The sequence below is a fragment of the Ictidomys tridecemlineatus genome, chromosome X, assembly GCF_052094955.1.
Source record: "Ictidomys tridecemlineatus isolate mIctTri1 chromosome X, mIctTri1.hap1, whole genome shotgun sequence".
NCBI classification, from domain to species: Eukaryota; Metazoa; Chordata; class Mammalia; order Rodentia; family Sciuridae; genus Ictidomys; species Ictidomys tridecemlineatus.
Window position 1 is genome coordinate 4158713 of NC_135493.1, and position 23431 is coordinate 4182143.

A 23431-nucleotide genomic window follows, 5' to 3' on the forward strand; every position below is an offset into this window, starting at 1 on the left:
CAAACCATTGTTTATTTCTTATTTTATATTCTCTGGTGAAATTTGTGTATATTTTTCCCCAATTTAAAATTTAGGTGATTTGCATTCTTATTGTTGACATTTAATGAGCTCTTTATATAATCTGGATACAAATATTATGTATATGATTCTGCATATATTTTTTTCCCAGTCTGTGGTTTGTCTTTTCCTTTTCGCTCTAGGGTTGTTTGTAGAATAAAGATACTAGTAATTTTATAAAGTTCAACTCATTCATTTTTTTCTTTTATAGATTATGCTTTGGAGACCTTTCCCTAAGTCTGCCAAGAGTTTTACAGTTTTAGCCTTACATTTAAGACTTTTCTCCATTTTGAGTTCATTTATCTATGGTATGAGATTAGGACATGAATTTTTCTTTGACATGTGGATATTCAGTTGCCTTAGCACTGTTTGTTGACAAGGCTATTGTCGCGATGGAGAAAGGTGTGACTATGCAATCGAGGGGAGAAATAAAGAATGTCCACACACTAATGCCTTTTTCAGTGCTTTATTCACTCAAATTACTCAATAAAATTTCACTCTATAGGTTCTTAATCAAGAAAATGACAATCCTTAATGCTGTGCACTGCAGTAGACATAATCAATTCACAGCAAACAATTCTAGATTAATTCTAAGCACTGCAAACACACTTAATCATGACAGGCTAGTGACAATTCCCTCTGTGTGCTAAGCTCAAATGCCAGATCTTAAGTCTCAAGCCTTAGGTTTTAAGTCAGGTAGATGTCCACTCACTCAGACCATAGTGATCAGATCAGGAACCAAGGCAGGCTTCTCCTGGGGTGGAGCTGATGGCCCACTGGGGAGAGGGTCGTAGGGAGAAGTTGTGCCTCTCACCAGGGTCAAGATGTAGCTGTAGAGTTTGACAGCAGTGAGGACAATGCAGAGGATCAGGCAAATGATGAGAAGAGTTGGGGTGTCAGTCCAGGTCCTCATCAGGCTCTCCAGCATGTGGGTATCAGTGTCAGCTAGCTGAAAGTCTGTTCATTGGCTCCATCATTTATGCTAAGTCTGGGGGCTTCTACCCACCCTTTGAATCCCTATCAGCCATTACTGCGTTTCTCAGTGACGTCTTTCATTCTGGGGTCAGGACATCTGGTCTAGTGGTTTCCATCCTGATCTCTTGCCTCTGACTTTATCAGGGCGAAGATAAATGACAAGTGACTTCACTCTGAGTTTTGTCAGGGTTGTGAAAAGTGACTTATTTTATCAGGCTATGCCTGATGACAATATTGGAGGGCTCTGTAGGCGTGCCTGGTGGGGACTGTAGTTTTATTTTAAAATGGTGTTAGGCTAAGGCCCTTCTTAGGTTCCATCCTTATAGCTATCCATTCCTCCTTTGAATCATCTTGGCTCCTTGGTTGAAAACCAGTTGACATAAATGTGAGTGTTCATGTGTAGAATCTTAGTTCTGCTCTAGTATCTCTATGGTTGTCCTTCATCCTGTACTAGACTCTGCTGGGCCTATATTTAGCTTCAGGATGACTAGGAATATGTAAAGACTTTTTTAAGCTCTCTGCAGTTGCTTCACCTCCCCATTTCCCTATTAGATCTTAGCCAGGTAACTGGTTGGTGTCTTGCTCAGGTGAAAGAAACTGCTGGCCTTCCCTATTCACTGAACTCCAAGATTTCCATGTTACCTGACAGTGCTCCAAGTCAAGTCTGTCTCATTTGGCATCTGCAGCATGGTTGCTGGGCTTTATGATATCCAGGGAACAATCTGTTAAAAGACCTAGGGGGAGGAAAAATGAGGGCAGTCCTGAGCAAAAATGCCTCTGACTCAAGCTGCTCTGACTGAAAGTAAACCAGTTTCTAAGGAGAGAATGTGTTCTCCTCACTCTCTCATGTTAGAAGTCCTTTCCTCTTGTGTATTTTGAAACTGGAATATTCTTTCTCCTTACCTCCCATCAATTCCAGGCTCTCATCTCCTCTCCATGGATTTTCCCCTAACCCCTTATCTGGTCTCCTTGATTCAGTTTGCCTTCCGTGCAGCTTTCAGAGAACCATCAAGAACATGAGTCTTATCATGTGTCACTCCTCTGTTTAAAGGTACTGCATAATAATGAACAAATAGCCCAGTTAAAACTGAGTGTAACATTTGAATAGACTCTTCATAGAGGAGATTATTATATTCAAAATCAATGTTTTTCAAGGAAATACACATTAAAATCACAATAATATACTACAACTCACCTATCAGAATAGCTAAAATGAAAAGAAAATACTGATAATATCAGATGTTGATAAGGATGTGAGACAACTGAAATTCTCATGCATTGTTGGTAAAATTTCTTAGAAAACTAAACATACACCTACCTAGTGATCCAACAATTTTAGAAATGAGGGCTATGTAAAAAATATAAACCTGTTGATCATGTGATTCACATTAGGGGTGGGATCATGGCATGGGATGAAACATGTGAGGGAGCCCAGGACTTCCCAGAAGGTGTGGGTAAGGGTGCAGTGTGAGGGTAGGTGAACTCTGTGTCTGACCTGTAAATCCAGCTTTCTCCCAGTTGAGCTTCAGGGTGCTTGTGGGAGATGGGGTAGCAGAAGTAACCGGAAGTTTCTGTGTGACCTCAGTCCTGTCCTCTAGTACACTGAAGCTCGGTCCTTAAGGGTGCTGGTATATTGTAGCCTTTTCATAAAGTGATTACCTTACCTTGACCTTCCTCTGGTCCTTGTGTCTGTTCTCAATTGGCAGAACATCATGGCAGGAGAGTGTGGCAGAGGGAGGCAGCTCACATGATCAGGAAGCAGAGAGACTCCACTTACCAGATACAGAATATATACCCCAAAGGCATTCCCCCAATAATGACCTCCTCTCACTACACCCCACCTGCCTCAGTTAATTGCCACTCAGTTAATCCATCAGGGATTAATTCAATGATTAGGTTAAGGCCATAACCCAATCATTTCTCCTCTAAACTTTGCATTATCTCACATGTGAGCTTTTGGGGGACACCTCACATCCAAAACAATACACTTTATTTATTAATTTAATTTTATTTTGCACTCCTGCCATTTAATTTTAGATAATGAAATACATTTATGAACTATCTGAAAGCCCAAACTGTGTCTCATTGAAGTCCAGAATACTCACAAATGTATTTAAACACTGGAACATCTTCCGCTAACAGTTCTAGATACAGTTAGCCTTCTGTTATATGACTCTCTGTGTCCTTGGCAACTGAATGTGTCATTCCTCACCATGAGCCAGGGCTTGGGCTCCTATCAGAGAATGGCATCTACATGCATTGTGTCCTTGCCTCCCCAGGTGTGTGACTGTATAGAACTCAAGGCTGTGTATGTGTACATTGTTGTTTTTGTTTTTGAGCTGCTGGGGTGTCTGACACCTACTTTGAAAATGGGGCTTATTCACAATGTGTTAGTCCATTTTCTATTGCTGTAACAGAATAACTAAGAATGGGTAATTAATAAAGGAAAGATGTTGATTTACCTCACAGTTCTGGAGGCTAGAAGCTTGAGATTGGGCAACCCCCTCTAGTAAGGCCCCATGTTGTATTATAATAGGGCAGAAAAGTGGAAGTGCAAGTAGACACCTACAGATGAGTCAAAACACAGTATAACAACCTGCTCTTGTGCTAACTAATCCATCCCCAGGACAAAAGACTTAATCCTTTTTCAAGACCTAATCATGTCTTAAAGGCCCCATCTCCCAGCACTACCAGTGGCAATCAGATTACAATACCAGTTTCCAAGGGGACAAACCATATTGAAACCATTGCATACAACTTTCTCACCGAGCCAGTGCCTCCTGTTCTACAGGGTCCCTATAACTATGGTGGTCAGCATAACTGTAGCTGCCCTCAAAGTGGTGGTGGTTGCTACATCTACAGGGTTCCTGTAGCTCTGGGATCTGATGTGGCAGGTGCTCACTGTTGCTACAGTGGCTATCGTTAGATCAGAGGTTCCTAGAGCTATAGCAGTCTGTGCCACTATTTATATGCCTAGATATCTGTGCTGAAAGCAAGTTGCAGCATGAAGTACACTGTACAGGGAAATTTCTGGTGTGACAGAAGAGTACCATAGTCCCTTTGCTATATAATTATGAGCTCAGAAGGCAGGTGGGATAAAATGTACTATTAGAAAATGAAGATCTTGCCAATGACTTGTGAAATAGCCTCTTGGAGAGAAATAGATCGTATGGGGCTTACATATTTACAAGTTTTCTAGAATTCTTTATCAAAAAGGTGTACATATGTAAAAAATTATGTAAAAAAGTTGTTTGTTGTTGTGCCATCTAGGGAGAAGGGCCAGTAATACTTTGGAATATAAATTGGAAGTTCTTTTTCTATGCACAAATATACATTTGTAAAGAAGTGTGATCATTGTATTCTTTTACCACCAGTTTTTATTCAACCATGCTCTATTGTTGAAATGTGTTCTATAATACCCTCTCAGTGACAACATAATATTATGTTATACCATCATGTCTTTAACCAGCTACCTGTTTTTGTACAGAGAGGTTCCCCCAGCTTTTGCTACTGTACACAGACAGTGTCAAGATGAGCATTGTCATGCTGAATATGCAAAAGCACAGTTGTTTCTGTCATTTAAATTCCTAACAGTCAAATTGCTAGGTCATAGAAGGTATCCATTTTTTTTTTATTATTGGTTGTTCACAACATTACAAAGCTCTTGACATATCATACTTCGAACAATAGTTTCAAGTGAGTTATGAACTCCCATTTTTACCCCAAATACAGATTGCAGAATCACATAGGTTACACATTCACATTTTTACATAATGTCATACTAGTGACTGATGTATTCTGCTACCTTTCCTATCCTCTACTATCCCCCTCCCCCCCATCTTCTCTTTCTATCCCATCTACTGTAATTCATTTCTCTCCTTATTTTTCTTCCAATTCCCCTCACAACCTCTTTTATGTAGTTTTTTTATAACAATGAGGGGAAGGTATCCATTTTTAAAGATGAGACTTTGCATTAAGGTTGTACCATCTTGCATTTCAATCATGAGGAAGCAAGTAGAAACCTTTTTTCTTAGACCTTTGCCTCCATCAACATCACGGTTTTGTAATCTCTGTAAAATCATTCAGAGCAAAACACTGTCCTATTCAAATTTGCATTTTTTTTAATTCAAAAGAAGTGAAACTTTTTATATGTCTTATTGGACAATGTATTTTGTGAATTACCTGTCCATGTCTTGGCCCAATTTTCTCATAGGTTGGTAAGGGTTCATTTTACATTATGGATTAGGAAGCCTTTTTGCATATATTCTAAAAAGATTTCATTTATTCACTCAAATAACTTTGCAGTTTTTCTACTTTTTAGCTTTTATGAATGTTGCTGTTATGAATATTGGCATACAAGTTTTTATATGGACATATGTCTTGAATATATATCTGTCTTGGTCTGTTTTCTGTTGGTGTGACTGATGATCACAGACTGGGTAATTTGTTTTTTTTGTTTGTTTGTTTTGGGTAATTTGTTAAGAATAGAGGTTTATCTTTTTATTTATTTATTTATTTATTCATTCATTCATTCATTCATTCATTCATTTATTTATTTATTTATTTATTTATATTCTCGGCGGACACAACATCTTTGTATGTGGTGCTGAGGATTGAACCCGGGCCGCTCACATGCCAGACGAGCATGCTACCACTTGAGCCACATCCCCAGCCCAAGAATAGAGGTTTATCAAAGGCTGATTGTTGTCTCTGATATGTGGATGCTAAACCACAAAAAAGAAGGGTAGGGAAGAGAAGAATAGAATCCATTGGATTAGACAATGGGTAGGGAGGGGAGAGGGGAATAGGAAGAACAACAGAATTAAATGGACATAACTTTCCTAGCCTTGTATTTGAATATACAACCATGGTAACTCTACATCATGAACAACCACAAGAACAGGATTGTAATTAGAATAAGTTGTCCTCCATGTATGTGTAATATGCCAAAATACATTCTACTGTCATACATACATAAGTAAAAATAACAAATAAAAAAGAATCGAGGTTTATTTAGTACCAAGTTCTGGAGGCTGGGAAGTCTAATGGCATGATGCTGACATATGCTCATCATCTGATGAGGGCTTTCTTGCTGGATCATGACATGGCTGAGGCCTTCATGTGGCAGGACAGAATGAACATGGTAGCCTTGGTCTCTCTTCCTCTTTTTTTTTTTTAAATTTTTGTTCTTTTAGTTATACATGATAGTGGAGTGTATTTTGACATATTGTATATTCATGGAATGGGTAATTAATAAAGGAAAGATGTTTATTTACTTTACAGTTCTGGAGGCTGGAACTGCCCATTCTTGGGCTTGTACATGATGTGGAGATTCACTGATCATGTATTCATATATGAGCATAGGACAGTTGTGTCCAGTGCATTTTACTGTCTTTCCCATTCCCATCCCACCCTCTTCCCTTTCTTCCCCTTTGTCTAATCCACTGAACCTACACCCTCCCTCCTTGGCCTTCTTTTAATCAGTCCACTAATGCCATCATGGGGACCCACCCTCCTGACCTCATCTAACCTTGATTACCCCCCTGAATATCCCACCTCCAAATACCATTGACATATGACTTTGGGGATTAAGTTTCCAGTACATGGATTCCTGGGGGTACTTTCAAATGGTTTAACAGTTGTCGTTACTAATATGTAAGAGAATTTCAGTTTTCCTCATCATTTTCTTTCTCCTTTCTTCCTTTTTGTGGCATTTCATTATGATTTTGGGGTGCCTTTCTTGAGTTACATGGACTGATTTTTCAGGTGCTTATTGGCTATTTGTGTGTCTTTTTGGCCATCAAATCCTTTGCCTATTTTTATTTTTTATATTTTATTAAATATTTTTTATTTGTAGATGGACACAATACCTTTATTTCATTTGTTTTTATTTATTTTATGTGGTACTGAGAATCAAACCCAGTGCCTCACACATGCAAGGCAAGCACTCTACCACTGAGCCACAACCCTGGCCCCAGCCTTTGCCTATTTTTAAATTGAATTATTGGTCTTATTATTGAGTTGTTAGGAATTCTTTATATATCCTCAATACAAGTCTCTTATCAGATATATAATTTACCAATACTTTCTCCCATTCCATGAGCTATCTTTCACTTTCTTGATGATGTCCTTTGAAACACAAAACGTTTTTAATTTTTATAAAATTCAGTTTATTTTTCCTTTTGTTGCTTGTTCTCTTAATACTAAAGTTTTTACATGTGGTACACTATTTCCCATTTTGTGTTTCCTGCTTTATGATAGTGTTTGAAAGTCATTCCTTACCCCTAAGATAATATAAATGTTGTCCTAAAATTTCTTTTAGTGCTTTTATGGCTTCATCCATTTTATTTTTATTAGGAACTCATTTTCTTGGATGGTACTGAGATGTATCACTTTATTTTATGCCAGTGGTTTTTTTTGCTTGTCCCAAGACCATCTTTTGAGCAGACTGCATTGTGTAGAGGAGCTGAATTCAGCTTGAGCTCAGGTAAAGTAACCAGAGCTCAGTGGCCAAAGAGCTATCAAAGCCAGGACCTTGGCGTGGCTAACTCCAGTAACAAGGTGCATGCAACTCAACTGGACAGAATTTGGGGTGATGAGTTCTATTTTTCCTCTAGCCTCATAGGATGAGATCCCTTTTTTGGAGAAGAAAGAATTACAGTTTTGGTTATCATCTTAAGTCAGTGTTTCCTATAATCACAGCTAGATAATCAGGAGCCTAAGTGTTTGGATCTGTTGACCAGTCTCTCTGTACACCCCTGGGGGGAGATGAGGAAGTCAGCAGGTTTGAGACTACACTCAGCTTCATTCTCTCTTTATGTAAAAGAATTACCTAGAGCTGGGTGCAGTGGCAGGATCCTGTAGTCCCAGCAGCTCAGGAGGCTGAGGCAGGAGGATTGTAAGTTCAAAGCCAGACTCAGCAATAGTTAGGCACTAAACAACTCAGTGAGACCCTGTCTCTAAATAAAATTCAAACCAGGGATGGGATGTTGCTCAGTGGTCAATTGCCCCTGAGTTCAATCCCTGGTACACACCCCCTCCCTCAAAAAATAATTACTAAGAGGGTTCAAAACCTGGAAATCTAGTCACTTGAATGTGTCAACAGAGGGAGCCTATGTGGATATCTGCCTTTATCCTTGGCAATAGCCACCTCTAGATCAGCAGAGGGGACCAATGACAGGCCAGCATTGTAGTTCTGCAAGCACTCACTGGTGACCTTGTTGCCATTCACACATTAGTGTATATGGCAACTCCTACGCTTCTTCCCACTCTGCTTTCTCCAACAATAGCAAGTGTGTTTGTTAGAAATGCTGTGTTATTTGTTTTGTGCATAGCTGTTCATAGCCAATCTGAGATCTTTATAAGATGCATCTGATTCCATGATTCAGTCCTCGGTGGGAGAATAACAAATCTCATTTTCTCCTGCCCTTTGACTCTTTTTTTCAAAAATAGATTTTATTTTTTGGAGCATCTTTAGATTCACAGCAAAATGAGTGCAAAGTACAGGGAGTTCCAATATAGCCACTGTCCCTCACCACCCCCCCCCCAATCATCCCCCCCCCACCATGGTACACTTTTTACATTCCATTGACCTACACCTCCCAAGACTCTTTGATTAGTAAAGAAAATGTCAGAACCCATAGCCTCCAACACCACAGGTTGGATTCCCCTAAGAACTCTGGGCCCAGAAAAAATCATCTCCTTCCATCAATGAGCATTTGGTCTTAAAAGGAAGAGGGTGACAAGAAGTACAAACTCAGGGCTAATTAATGTCCTGAATTAGTACCAATTGCTTGTCAGGGAGTGTTGTGTGTGTGTGTGTGTGTGTGTGTGTGTGTGTGTATGTGTGTGTTTGTGTGTGTGTGTGTAGAGCTCTGTGGAGTTATATCACAGGTGTTGACTGGTGTTATTATTACTGTGGTGGAGATGAATAGTTCTGTCATCACAAGGATTCTCCGTGTCACCCACTTAGAAACACAGCCAAATCCCCCCCCCCATCCTCAACCCCTGTCAACATTCCTATGGGGGACACATGGTGTTGTCATTCAATCAGGCCTGGCCTGTACGCAACCTCTGCTGCCTGCCAGCCTCTGCTCCCTCCCTTGTAGTTGGGGTGCTAAGTGCAGCTGCCCCATTGGACAGCAGAGAGAAAAACTAGGGTGCTAACTGAATGATGAGCAATTCTACCCTGAAGCCTGGGCTTTGCAGGTGACGAGCATAAAGAAACAGGCCCTGCCATCCACATTGCCGCAGGTTCACAGCAGACACAGTGTTTTTGTCCTTTCTCCAGGTGATGGTGGCTATGGCAGCAGTGATGACCCTGGATCTGGTGAGTATCTGTCCCCTAAGGTTTCATTGGAAGCCATAAGGAAAGTAGTGCTGTCCCACGCTGGTCTCAGGGTGTACCCTGCCCTTCCCCTGAATGTTTTCAGCAGAGAGCCATAAGGCAAATAGCAGAGGGGTGCAGTCTTTAAAAGGAACTAGCATGAAGATCTGGGTCCCAGGGGAGGTGGTCCAATGAGGGGGACTGTTGACCCAAGACCCAGAGCTGTGGCTGGGCCTTAGTAAGAGCGGGCACAGTACCATTTCCATGTCTACATTTCAAGTTCCTCAAAATGCAAGTCTTTATAGAAGACCAAAAGTATTTGGTAAATCCAAGGAGCACTGTGTCACTGTCATGCCTTGGACATCCATGGCTTAGCCTTCTTGCATGGACATGGGGGTTACGGCATCTGGACCAGCTTAGTTCGGGGTAAGTAGAGAAGCCCACTCCTGAGCTAAGCTCCAAGGTGCTCTGCAAAAGCTCTCCCTGTTCTTTTGTGCCTAGGCATGTCAGCTGAGACTGGCACCATCGCTGGAGTAGCCAGTGCCCTGGCCATGGCCCTGATTGGTGCTGTGTCCAGCTACATCTCCTACCAGCAGAAGAAGTTTTGCTTCAGCATTCAGCGTAAGTGCACCTGAACAGTGAAGGGGTCAGTGTAGACACATCCCTCCCACATCTGGCCCCACACTAGCTTTTAAGTGTACTGCCTGGGCCATGGTGTGGGGTACCCTTTTAAAATCCACAGGGACAAATTGAGGTCCAACTGAAGTGTACACCAGTCTGTGACGACAGATGGGAGTTTTCCAGGTGACCTTGACATTCCAGGGGCCCCAGTACTCGGAGGCTATATGGAGATAGAGCTCAGTGACTATTGTGGCATTTCCTTCCCTAGAATGGAAGGGGCCCTGGGATATCCTTATGGCCTCTGATCACATTCAAGGGGATGTGGGGCTACCAGAGGCTCTAGGTCAACAGCTCCCTCTCCTGCTGACCAGAAGGCCGTACTTTCTCGGGGATTTTAAACATAGCAGCAAATGCCATTGGGCAAGCCAGGGCTCTTATGGTTCTGAAAACATCCCCTTTCTGATCCTAAAAGGTTGCTATGGGGCCACACCCATTCCTGCCCTCACATCTTTTGCTGCTGTGACTAACAGACCTGACCAGAACAACTGTTGAGAAGGAAAATTTTATTTGAGGGCTAAGGATTTTCAGAGGTCCTAGTCTTCAGAAGGCTGGCTCCATTCCTTGGGGCTCAAGGTGAAACAGAACATCATGGCAGAAGAGCATGACAGAGGGAAGCAGCCCACATGATGATCGGAAAGCAGAGAGAGAGAGATTCCACTCACTAGACACAAATATGAACCTAAAACCATGCCCTCTATGCCCACCTCCTCCAGCCTCACCCTACACTTCAGTTACCACACAGTTAATCCTGATTAGGGGATTAATTCACTGATTGGGTTGAGACTCTCACAATCCAATCTTTTCTCCTTTGAACCTTCTTGCACTGTCTCACACCTGAGCAATCCAAACTAAATCCACATCCAAACCATAACAGTGGACCCCAAAACTAGTGGGAGGTCTGCACATTTACTGGAGGTCTAGAAGTGTCACATGGCATACCTCTTTGTCCTGCTGTTCTGCTCTTTTCCCTTCCTATGGACATGGAGAGGCAAGGAGAGGAACTGCCACTCTGTGCTTGGTCCTTAGCCATGGAGGTACTCAGACAAGAATCCCTCTAACTTGGGAGGCAACAGGTTTCACGTGCAAGGTTTGCCAAACAAGTAGTCTCGACCTGCACAACTGTTGCATTATCCTGTGACTGCTGGGATAAAGAACCACAGTCTGAGTAGCTTAAAACAACTGAGACTCATTCTCACAGTTTTGGAGGCTGAAAATCCGAGGGCAAGATGTCAGCAGGGCCGTAATCCTTTTGGAGGCTCTAGGAAACGATTCTTCCATGCCTCTTACAGTTTCTGGGGGTTCCAAATGTTCTTTGGCTTGTGGCCATATTGCTCAGTCTCTGCCTTCATCCTAAATCCAGAAAGATCTCACCTTGAGAGGCTTAATAAGTAGTAGACTCCAAATATGAATCTTGGTGGTTTCAGACTCTTCTCCTGGAACCCTGGGACTTCTATGAGATTGGTGGCACAAACCTAAGCTTCCCAGGGCCCTATGACTGACTAGAGTGTGAAAAGTCTTATCAAGTTATCTCTATGCCCTGAAAAGTACACCATGGAGTTCTGATTGGTAGGAGGAGCACTGAGGTGTGAGCTCACTCAGGTCCACTCCGGTCCATTCTCATACTTGAGGGTGAAGAGGTGGGGGCCTGAGAGATGAAGGGATGTGGTCCAACTCCAAGTAGACCCTGATGACCCCATTTTACAAAAGGACTAGAACTGGGTGAATGCAGATCATTCATTCACACCCAGAGCCTCAGGATTGTTCCTGTGGGTGAGAAGCCAGACCTGTGCCTCAGCTTGGCAAGGACAGGGCAACATGGCCAAGAGGACTTGGGTTGAACAGACAGTGGGGGTCTTCTGGGCCTCAGCTGTATGAACAAATCTTCTGACCAAATAAGGTCAGAGCCACCTGGGTAGGAATAGACAGGAGGAAAATGGGTTGATTTCCAAAACATAGAATAAACATCTTGATTGGATGTGTTTATAGGGACACTAAGGTAAAAGGAAAATACATTGTCTTCACACTTGTTTAATAAACAAACAGGTGTGAGGTTTCACACACTGAATTAGCAGGCAAAGTGGCTGGTTCCAGAGGGAACTCTCCTCCACTCTGTTGATCTTGAACTTTACTGCTCTTCTTTGTCAACCCCCTCTTTCCCTGGTGTCTGTCTCCCGAAGGTAAAGGCCTGGGATTCCCTCCTGTGCCTGACCTGTGTACTCCCAACCTTGGGACCTGTGCCACCCAATGTATCTTCTCTGAGCCACAGCTCTCTCACTGTTGCCATGGTCACTGCCTGTCCAGGCTCAGGTCTTCTTCCATCTCCTAACTGGATGGTTTCATCTGCCTCCTCTCTGCCCCTCTCCCCTCCCATAATTCTCCCACTTCAAGAAGGGCCTGTTTAAAATGCCTGGACCTCGTGTTTCTGGCTGCCCTCAAGTTATGTTCCAGGCCCTGAGCTTGGCATTCAAATCCCACTATGGTGCGGCTCCTCCCTGTCCCTGGAAGCCTTCTCTACAGCCATACCTGCTTCCCTGGATGCCCTGCCCTCTCCACCCTGCAGCCTCTGTCTCCAGAGAGCTCCTCTCATCCTCTGGCCCAGAGCATTCCCTCTCAGGAATCCTTCCCCAGGACCAGCCTGTGGCTGCACTGGCTGCATTTTTTTTTTGTGCTGCCACAACGCCCCCTGCTGACTTTGCCAGAACCTGCAGGGCCAGTGGGTTTGTGTCTGACTAGACCCCAACCCTGCATTTCTCTGGACTGTCCATTCCATGGGGACTGTGTGTGCTTCATGTACTGATGTGCTAATGATATCTAGTCCAGGCCAGGATCAGAAACAGTCTTGAGGATATTTGTAGGGTGGCTAACCTCATAAACACTGTTTCTGTGGAGGGCCTGCTTCCACCTTCTATGTGGGCCTCAGGTGCTCTTGGTCACTACTGCTACCAAAGGAGCCCATGCTTTGGGGACTGTCAGCTTCCCCTGTCTGCCTCCAGTGCCAGTGGTCAGTGTGTCTCACAGAAAGCCCAAGAATTTGGTTGCCAGGAGCTGAGTTCTTACTCCAGGGTTCTAAGATTCGTGTCTTGCCTTCAGATGCAGCGGAAGGTCAAGGTAACAATGTGCTTTGATTTACTTATGTTCCTTGTGCTTTGTCCTTGGACACCTCATCATTCCTCCCTCTCCCTTGCCTCATCTTGCTTTTTCTCATGCTCCCCACCCCATCCTCTTCCCTGGTACTCACCAACTTGGCTGCAACCACAACCATCTTTAGCTTTCCCTGATATGTGTGTGAGGATGCCACTTGCCAGACCCTCTGTCCCCAGGCCTGTGTGGCTGGGGGTCAGGGATGGGGCAGGATCAGAGAGGACACTGAGATGCCCCCTAGTAGCCATCCCTGAGAAGCAAGTACAGGCAGAAGGCAATCTCCCAGCCCCCACCTATCAGGGCTGGGCCCTCCCTTGCCTGGCTGTGCATGGGGCTGGCCACCTGTGCCAGAGAGCAATGACTGCATTTTTCAAAGACTCATCTGGCTTCCATCTTGAGCCCTTGGCCTGGGATGATAGTGTGACTTGTGCCAGTGCTTGGTCAATTGGTCTATTAGAACCACAATTTTCCTGCAGGGCCTGGGTTACCAAGAGATGAGACAAGGTCTGTGGATTCTCCTTTAGCAGCAGCAGGTGTGCTGTCCACTACAAGCCTCTGCTGGACTGAAGAGGATGCTTTGTAGAATCTCTGTATTCCGGTTAGCCAACTAGACTAGAGCAGCTGCCAGTAGGCTCTGGGCCCTTCCAGCTTGGGTGGGGACAGCAGTTATTCCCGCTGCCAGGAGAAGCCATTTGGTTTCTCTGTGCAGGTGCTGCTGGGAAGGCCATGTGTTGGAGGCTTTGTTGGCATCTCCACAGTGAGCTCCATTCAGCCATCTGCCCCCTCCCGGTGCTGTATCCATCAGTCACTCAAGTGGCACTTGGCTCTCTCACCACCTCCTTGGTCCCTGGGTCACACATGGGACCTGTGGATGGTGCTGAGCCCTGCTGTCTGGTGCCTCCTCTTCTGAGCAGAGCTGCCCTATAGGGACAGGGTGTCAGCGGCCTTTGATGCATAATATTTCATCTCTGAGGCACTGATGAGTACTCCTGAGCAGTGCAGTTCCAGATGGACAGTTTCAGTTGAGATAAAGGATGTCCAGGTTGTCCAGGACAGGGGTCTGAAGTGGGCAGCTACTGTAATGGAGGACTCAGTCAGGAGTGCTGAATCACAGGAGGCCCCTTTATTTCCATGCCCATCACTAACACTGCCATCTGCCCTTTCCAGAGGGTCTCAATGCAGACTACGTGAAAGGGGAGAACCTGGAAGCCGTTGTATGTGAGGAACCCCAAGGTGAGGACATCTTGGTTACTATTCCTTGCTGAAAGTCTCCTAGTTGGTGGCCCCAGCACTGAGCAGAACTGGGCTAGGGAAGCATAGAATGACCAGCCAGAGTAGAAGGCCACAAATGCCCAGGTGTGCCTGGATCAGCCAGCGTCTTCTGGCTCAGGAGACTGGCATTGCTGGGATGACAGTCAGAGCATCAGGTGCCATGTCAGCGACTTTTGGGCACTCCTGCTATTCTTGCTCTTGATTGATCTGAGCTGGAGCACCAGGTACCTCTGTTCCCTGTTGGCAGAAAGGGACATGTCCTGGACACATTTAGATAGAGCTGTGGGAAGACTTTTCACCTAGATCTATAGCCTTTTGATTTGAAAATTGCCAGAGGCAAGACGGGTACATGGTTGAAACCCAGACCTTCTCAGCCTTCCCTTTCTTGCTCAGTGAACACTTTGGGGCTTCAGGAACTAGCAGCAATTTGAGGCCACATAAGATCAGGCCACTGGTCTGGAGTGGCCAGCTTCTCCAGGAAAATACAGCCTGTGGCCCAGAATGCCAGTGGAGAGGCCTGGCAAGGCTTCAGGAAGCAGAAGGCAAGCCAGCTTCCTATCAGCTAAGGCTGGGATGGCACAGACAGGGAGACTAGCAGAGCCCAGTTGTGTTGTGACCAGAGTCACAGGGCAACAGCCATTATGATGGGGCCAAGGAGATCAGGAGGGACTGTTGTATAAGGAGAACAAGGTTCTCATGTCATCATCAAGGTGTTGCCATACCAAATAGATGAAAATAGCCCTGGGTCCAAATGTGGAAAAAAAGGATTCTATGAGAGGTAGCATTCACTATCACAAGTTTTAAGACTTCTAGCCTCCATTGAGTGAGTGATCACCTGTACCGGCCAAGTGCTGTGTTGAGTGCTTTATTTAAAATAATCAGTAACCCTGTGAGGAGCATTCCAGATTCCAGGTGAGGAAGTGGAGGCTGGGCTCTGCAGAGCCTGGCTGGCTTCCCTTTTCCCCCTTCACCCACGCAGAACATTGTTCCAGGGCCCAAGGCATGTCCGACACAGGGCAGGGAATGGGCCCCAGAGGAAGTGTGTCTGGGACAGGCTTGGGTCAGTTCCTGACCCAACATGCAGGAAGCACAATTCTGTCCCTACCAGGGCCTTCTGTGCAGGATACAGGTGAGACCACCTAACACATGTCTTCTTTCCCTAGTGAAATACTCAGCACTGCAAACACAGTCTGCAGAGGCCTCACAACCTGAACTGTCCTCAATCTGAGGCTCCATTCAGCAGCAGACACACATGAAGGGTGCCACCACCCTTCAGCCCCTCATGTAGATCCCCAGCTGCTGTGCTACGCTTTCCACATTATTGGCTTCTTATTGTTGTGAGTTTTCCTGACAAGCTTTGAGTGTTCGTGAATTTGGTTTCTGTGCCCTGCCTGCAGGGTGGGGTGTCTGCCCTGCCCCAGGTGCTCTGAAGAGACTTGGTACTGAGGCTCAAGACCCAGTTCCAGCAGATTACCAGCATCATCCTCGGAACCTGCTGGGTCACCAGCTCCGCAGAGCCATCCTGTCCCAGCCTCAGCATGGGGAGGGGAAACCAAGATGAGAGCAGGCAAGAGGACACTGGGGACGGTGTGGAAGGAGAGCATTTCTGCTTGGATGATAAATCGAAAGGTGGTATGATCCCCGTACACACTGGAATGGCTGACTCTGGCAGTGACCTCTGAGAGCTGTAAATGGCTGGGTCCTGCTAGCACCCGGTTCACTTGGAATCCCTGCACGGGGCAGACAAATCAACACCAAGCAATGCCACACACATGTAATACCCAGGGCAGTGTTTTTCTTTTCCAATCCTGGACTTTACATTGCTGGCCTTTAGAGCTGGCACAAGTGGAGACTTTTCAGTTACTTCAGTGCAAATGTACATCTCATGATAATCCTGCCCTGAGAGTATAAGAATCTGGAGAAGTTGGAAGCTGTGACTTGCAGCCCTAATTCCTACCAGATTCCAGAGGGGACTAAGGGTAGCCTTAGGCTGGCCAGGGTAAAATTCTTAAGAGTCATTTCTGCTTTGGAAATGTTTTCTACTGGGTGATGGATGATCACCCAACCCTGTATATGAGCTCATTTGAGTAGCAAAAGCTACAGGCGTGGAGAACGAGCATTGAAACCAGAACCATGTTCATAGAAGTTGCCTAGAAATGTATGGGAGGGTACAGACCTGTAATCACAGCAGCTCAGGAGGCTGAGGCAGGAGGATCACAAGTTTGAGACCAGCCTCAGCAACTTAGTGAGGCCCTAAAAGACCCTATCTAAAAAAAAAAAAAAAAAAAAAAAAACAAAAAAAAAAAAAACCAAAAAACAGGTTGGGGATGTGGCTCAGTTTTTAAGCATCCCAGTTAAATTCCTGGTACCAAAGTAGAAGAAAAGAAAGAAAAAGAAATGTATGGAAGGAGGAAAAGGAGCTGCTTCTGCCTGTGTAGCTCTGTAGTTATCCTCCTTGTCGATTCTGATGAAGAGCATTTGGAACATTGATGATATGTTAGACATGAGAACCCAAGGAATGGCCCCTAACCTGGCCCAAGTTGTGTGGTTTGGGCCAGAGCATAGCTGGCTTCATGGTATTCCTTTAGCCCTTGCCCCCAGCAAGCTCTGCTGTCAGAGGCTGAGCTACAGCATAGAGCCCTGTGTGCTGGTTATCAGTTTGCCATGTCAAAAAGCAATTGTTTGCTTCTTTGCCTCATGCTGGGCAATCCTTCTAAGCCACACCTCCAGCCTCCCAGAGAGCAATTCTGAAAGCAGAATATAAGTCACCAGCAGGCAAGATTCTATTTACAAAACTTCAGGGCAGTCTTTGGACTGCATGATGGCCCCAGGCAATCCACATGCTGCACATTTGCTCCTTGCTGAGCTGGGATGAGGCATTCCCATTTCTTAAGGAAACCACTGAAATCCAAGCAGACCCCACCCACCATCTAATGCATGCTACTGTGTGTGTCCATTGTTTTAAAAGCCTATTCATGGCAGAGGGGCTTCAGAGGTGGTGCTGTCTCTAGGTGGTCTGGTAAGCCCACTCCCAGTGAATACTTGCAGCCTTCCAGCTGTTCCCTGTCCTGTTTGGCCCAGACACACCAGCACTGGGTCTGAAAGGCAGGCTGGAGCACTGAGGAAGCAGCAAGATGAAGGAAGGGAAATGTGGCCTCAGGAAGTTTAATTAGTCAGGGAGGCATTGTTTGCAAGATTTGCATGTTTTCAAGACCTTCCACACTGCTGGTGAGAATATCAACAATCGGATTTGTGCCTCCCTGATACCAAGGACATCAAGAGATGATGGCCCGACAGCCTGGCCATTGCTGTGCTGGAGGTGGCTATGAAGAATTTTTGCATCTTTGGTCTATTGGCACCTAGATAGGGTGACCTCCGGGGTGTTATCCATCTTACCTTTATGGAGAGGCCCATCTGATGGCACAGACGTTGAAACCCTGCAGCCACGATGTAAAATAAATGCTCTTGGTAAAACCATTTTCTCAGTGTCACTGACTTCAGTGACAAGAGCCCTATCTTCTCTCCCTTAGCTACCTCGGTGCCTTCTGCGTAAAGCCCTCCTGCATAAAACCCATCACTTGGCCCACAGGCGCTAACTTCAAGTGCCTGGACAGGCCTGGGCGGTCCTTGGCCTCCCATTTGCAGAGAGTATCATTCCAAGGGCTCCTTCTTCCCGCTGGCATTTGACACTTGCTTGGGTACTGTGGCCTGCAGAAGCCTTGGGAACTCCTCTCCTGTCTATATGAAGGCTTCATTAGTCAGTTCAGGTCTGGTCCTAGGTGGTAGGAAAAGGGAGTGATCTGGAAAGGCCAATTGAGAACACTGATTATCAGCCAAGCTTGGCAGGGAGAACTTATAAAAAGTTCAGCATTTATAGTATTAGCTCTGAGTATATCCAAGTGAGCTCACAGCTCCATGGAAGACTGCTAAGGGAGCCAGAAGATAGGGAACTTGGTGGGGAGGAATGTCCTCATGCTGTGGGGCAGGCCCACTGCCTCAACCACTTGGATTGGGGTTAGTATCATTTCTCTGAGGAAGAAGTGCTGGAGACCGATCTCAGAATCCTCTGTACATCCTTTTGTATGTGCTGTGTCCAAGTGTGAATTGTAAAATGTCTAGTGTGTGCATTAAACAAAATGGAACGTTGTATTGGGATTGTGTTGAGGTGGCTCTCTTTTCCTACAAGAGTTGATATGGAGCTGAGCTCATTCTCTTCATTTCCAGCCAGAGGTTTTCTCCAAGTTGAGAGTTCTTGCAGTTACCTCTTCATGAACAGCCTAGTGTCAGGGCTTCTGGGGGTGGCCTCCCATTATACAACATCTGCAGTATAATATGCCCAATATCCTGGGCTAGGAGGGCAGATGGAGGAGCAGAGCCTCCAAAGGCCACACCCAGGCTTCATGGGCTGCCTGATGCTGCAGCTTGCCAGGTAGCATCAACTCCTCTGGGAGGATAGACGTGGCTGCACTGCCTGGCAGCTTCCCAGCCCACTGCTCTGTCCTCAGAGAAAGCCAGTCACCAGCAAAACTTCTAGTTATGTGAGTTGTTTCAGGCAGAGACAGCTGAGCAAGAAAAGGGGCGTTGTACCTGCCTGTGGAGAGTGGACTGTTGGGGATCAAGTCCCAGCAGACCACCTTGTCAACTCACAGCTTGAATTACAAACTAAGAAGATGGATGGAATTGTCAGCATGAACATGCTGCACAGATACTGTGCAGTGATTGGAGTTGTTTCACATTGACAGCAGTTTTTTTTTTTTTTTTCCATTTTTGCTAAACTAGTCTGGTAGTGAAACAGCACCAAATCCTCAAACTCAAACTCACCATGTGACTGCCCTGTGCAGAAGTTCTACATGTCTAGTGGGGACCTGGCACAGTGGCCCTCCTAGCCTTCTTCTCTGGTGTCACTGCTGGGGATAGTTGCCTGGCAATTGGTCCCACTGAGCATCTTCTGCCTAATATTAGGTTCTCTCACTCAGCAGTGTTTCTCAGGACAGCAGAGATCTCAGGCCCTAATAAGAAGGTTGACCTGTAGGGGGCAGTGTGATTTCACACAGGCCTTTACAGGGCTCCAAAAAACGTGAAGTCCTCTAGAATTGGGGAAAGGCCAATTTTAGGTTTTAGCGCTGTACAAGGAGGCTTATCTGTTCCAGCCAAACACTTAAGACTCCTGATGAATTAATTACATGTATGATTTTGTAAGTGAATATTTAGGCACTTTACATATATTATTTGTAGTTGGCATATAGTAAACATTTACTTCATGTTACTTTATTATTACTAATTTTCCCCAAAGGAAAACCTACTAAAACACTTAAAGAGTGACAACAAAAAGACCAGGGAGCAAACATATTGTAATTTTAATTATAGATTGAAATACAGTGCATCAGATGAGGCAAATACAATATTCTACCAGTTTTTAAAAACCTGAACCATAAAGGTTTTACATTCTAGTACACTTAAATAAAACAACAACAAAAAAAGATGCTTAGATAATAAAACTTTACTTCAAGTTGTTTTAGAAACGGTTCTGTTCTAGGAACATACAAAGGGAAATGCTCTGCTGTGCTTTTTTTAAAAAATCAAATGGGAGTTTCGAGGGATCTGGCTGGCAGAGACCACCCAGGTGAAGGAGCATGCAGCTTGGCAGGGGGCAGCTCCCAATCCACCCATACCAGCCAGCTCACCTCACCAAGAATTAGCACTCTTCTCTGGTTCTGCCAAAAGCATCATCCACTCCACTATAAAAACAGTTCTAGTACGGCTGGGGAATTATATTTTTCCAGGGGAATAAAAATGGGAAATATCTCCATTTAAAAAAAAATCAGTGCATCAATCAGTTTATCTGTAAGTCAGCTTTTGGATGTGTTGGGAACATAAATCAAAAGTAAACGTTAATTAAGCTATGATTTAGAAACAAATCCCCCAGATGATAAGAATTGAGAATTAATTTGAGGTTATCAAATTATCTTCAATAAATATTTCTAGTATCTTCTGGAAGGATAATTTTCTGTAAGAATCAGAAGGTTGTAAGTTGAAAAAAATCTATTCTCTATATTTGACCATAGAAAACCTTTTTTAGGAATATATTTTTAAAAGTAAGGTCAACATGTAGGACTGTGTGTGGCATTCAGCAACTTGACACCAACCAGAAGAGGGTGCAAAACAGCAGTTCCGAGGCTGACCCTTTAAGCTTCGGAGAGTAATCTTACTTCCTGCTGCAGGTACGGGTCTGGTGATTTGCAGAAATGGGCGCAGCACTTGGCGGAGGGATGCTGGCACCCCACACGAAGGAGCTAAGAGTTGATCATAAATTCATTCTTACAAGGACTCACAGAATCACAGAGCTTAAATTCATTAAGTGAAGGTGCAGAACAATGGAGAGAAACTTGCTTAACAGGCTGGCTCTGAGAAGGAAGAACTAAGGGAAGAGTGTGCTCTGCTCTAGCAAACCTCAGCCATAACACAGTGGTTGCTTGAAAATATGGACAGGCAGTCTTGTGAATAAACTGATGTGAAAGGGTTGTGATAAAATGACAAATATTATTTTGTCCAGGCAAATCACTGGACAAGAAAGCAGCCTTGCTTTGATACAGATGCCTGGCATCTGTCGAGAGATGGTGGGCTGCAGAAATAGCCCAGGAATTATCAATAGGAGCTGCTCTTGAAGGAGCTGTCTGGGAGGCCAGCACTTAGGCACAGCTGAGTTCTCAGCATAACCTAATTCTTGCTGTCCTGAGGCACCCATTGCTCCCTGTGAATGGACTGGGCCACCTCAGGAGGCAAGTACAGAGTTTGGTTGAGGTCAATAACACATTGCCATTGAAATGACCACATCCAAAGCTTATTTCAAATGTACCACACTAAAGTCAGCATGAAGTTCATTTGGAAAGAATTTATCACATAGTCCAGTTAAGCAGATCCCCCCTCAGGTGACTATTCTAAACATAAAAAAGGACATAGGAAAATAAAGGCATGTTTCTCTTTTTAAAAAATACCTTATATGTACACAAGAGTAATTGATGCAGGAAGACCCCTTGCATGAAGATAACTGTTGACTAGATGGCAATTGTCTGTATTCCTCAAAACATTTCATTTAAAAACAGTTTTCAAGTTGTGGCAAAGAGCTGAAAGAAGCCACATGCCTGGCAGTGTGGTCTTTCAAGTGAAGGATGTTTTTTTCTATGAAGAGTTTAACTTGGAAAGAAATGGCGTGAGATGTTCTAAGCCTAAGTGCTGCGCTGCATCCACTCAAGTTTCCCCCACACTGTCCATAGGAGAGGAAGGTGGTTCACAGGGTGTGTGTGACAGGTGGCTCCCCTGTGAACCCGCCTACAGGAGGGTCGCAGGCTGGTCACAAAACAAAAAGCATTTACTGACAATGGGAGCTGCCACCTAGCCACACAGATGGTCCCTGGGCCTAATCCTAAGAGACAAGATCACAAGTTACAGCCCTAACAGTAATGGCCAGGTTCTTGAGCCACCTGGGAGATGGTGGAGCAGCAAGATGGCCCGAGACACTGGCCTTGCTCATCAGACTGAGGTGTGGACAGGAGTGGCTGAGTGGGAGGGCGAGGAGCCCCGCTCAGACGAGGATGAGACAGCACGTGTGGCCACCTCCCGCTGCAGATCCTCCACCCGCTTCTGCAGCTCAGCCCTGACAGCCAGCAGCTCCTTGAGATTCTGGTGAATTGGCATCTGGTGGTGAGCAGAGACAAAGTCTCATTATTGGGCTGCTCTTACAGTACTGTGTTCCAACATCTAGGCCCTCAGCTTTGTGGTTATTTCCTCACCCAGACTCCTGTATTACAAGTCTCCTGGACCAGTTACTGATCTTTCCCCAAGTGTACACTGATCCCTTCCCCATAAGCCATGTGCTTCAGCTGCTACCCAGACTACCCTGCATCTACTGGCAATGAGCCAGGCTGGACTGGGCACCATTCAGGCCTTTTTGCCCTCTGCTCTCCTTGCTGGGCTCCCAGTTCTCAGGACAAGATTCACAGGCTCTGGTGAGACCACAGACCTGAGTCTGCCCAGTGCAGACTCAGCCGAGCAGTCTGCTGAAGACTGTCAAACACACATGGTGCTTCCGGGCTGCCCAGCTAAGCCGTGTTCACATACAGACCCTGCTGCCTCCAAGAGCTCTGTATTTGTGCATTTTTATAAATAGTCCCCCTGACTGAAAAATACATCTGTTAAATCAGCACTTTCTATTACTTGGAGCTGTGTTTATTTGCATGAAGTAGAGCATAAGGCCCCAGAGGGGTGATGCCATGGGAAAGGGACTAGCCTCTCACTCTATTCAGTACTTCTGCTCAAGTGCTTCCCCTCAGTTATCTATTTTTTTAAACCCGCAGATTGGGATGGAACAATAAAGAAACTAGAAGGTCATGTTATTTTATAGTCATAGCACCTAGCTCTCCAAACTACCAAGATAGCCTCAGCACCTACTAGAAGCCCAGAGATCAAAGACCTGGACTTTCACAGACTGTGAGCAAAGTTGACTAGGCAGGGAGGTCACTAGGGAAGTGAAGAGGCACAGGGCAGCTTCTGGATCCTTTTCTCCTCCCATACCCACTGTGCACACACAGCTACTAGGTGGATTCCAAGCCTCAAGCAGACCTTATGACATACCATGTTAATACCTCTAGTGGCTTCTTCCCCTTGCCCTGAGAGTAACACCCTGAACTTGACCTCCAGGCACTAGCCTGCTTCTCTAGCTCATCACTCACCAGGTCAAAAACTTGAAGCTGCACCATCATGGTGCCCTGGTGATCAGCCCTTTTGGTAGGTGGGGGGAAGAACAAGAGAAGGAAGAGGAGTAAAGATAGGGCGTCTGCATGCTTCCAACATCACAGGGTGCTCAGTAACCAGCACCAAGGAGGCTAAGAACACACTCTCCTTTGTCAGACCATGGGAAGAAGGAGGTAGGGGACAGCAACATCAGGGTCTTATAGCAAAGGCTGATCCTTAAAGGACACT

The 23431-nt window shown here is 45.1% G+C and overlaps 2 protein-coding genes across 39 annotated transcripts in view; one reads left to right on the forward strand and one right to left on the reverse strand.

The window, feature by feature from the left end:
- The window catches only part of Cd99l2 (CD99 molecule like 2), a 109886-nt gene that overhangs the window by 81910 nt on the left and 4545 nt on the right, over positions 1-23431 (forward strand). For 2 of the 4 annotated variants that reach the window (XM_021735406.3, XM_078034143.1), the window contains exons 7-11: positions 9323-9361; positions 9860-9979; positions 13130-13147; positions 14348-14413; positions 15616-18607. In XM_021735406.3, the coding sequence (XP_021591081.1) occupies positions 9323-9361; positions 9860-9979; positions 13130-13147; positions 14348-14413; positions 15616-15680 (308 nt within the window). In that variant the 3' untranslated portion in view covers positions 15681-18607. Of the gene's footprint in view, positions 1-9322; positions 9362-9859; positions 9980-13129; positions 13148-14347; positions 14414-15615; positions 18608-23431 lie in introns of those variants that run through there. The other 2 variants (XM_013364360.4, XM_078034144.1) reach the window with 2 other exon arrangements.
- Mtmr1 (myotubularin related protein 1) overlaps positions 19793-23431 on the reverse strand; it is a 79169-nt gene continuing 75530 nt past the window's right edge. For all 35 annotated transcript variants that reach the window (XM_078034115.1, XM_078034117.1, XM_078034114.1 and 32 more), the window contains one exon: positions 19793-22147. In XM_078034115.1, the coding sequence (XP_077890241.1) occupies positions 21983-22147 (165 nt within the window). In that variant the 3' untranslated portion in view covers positions 19793-21982. The remainder of the gene's footprint in view (positions 22148-23431) is intronic.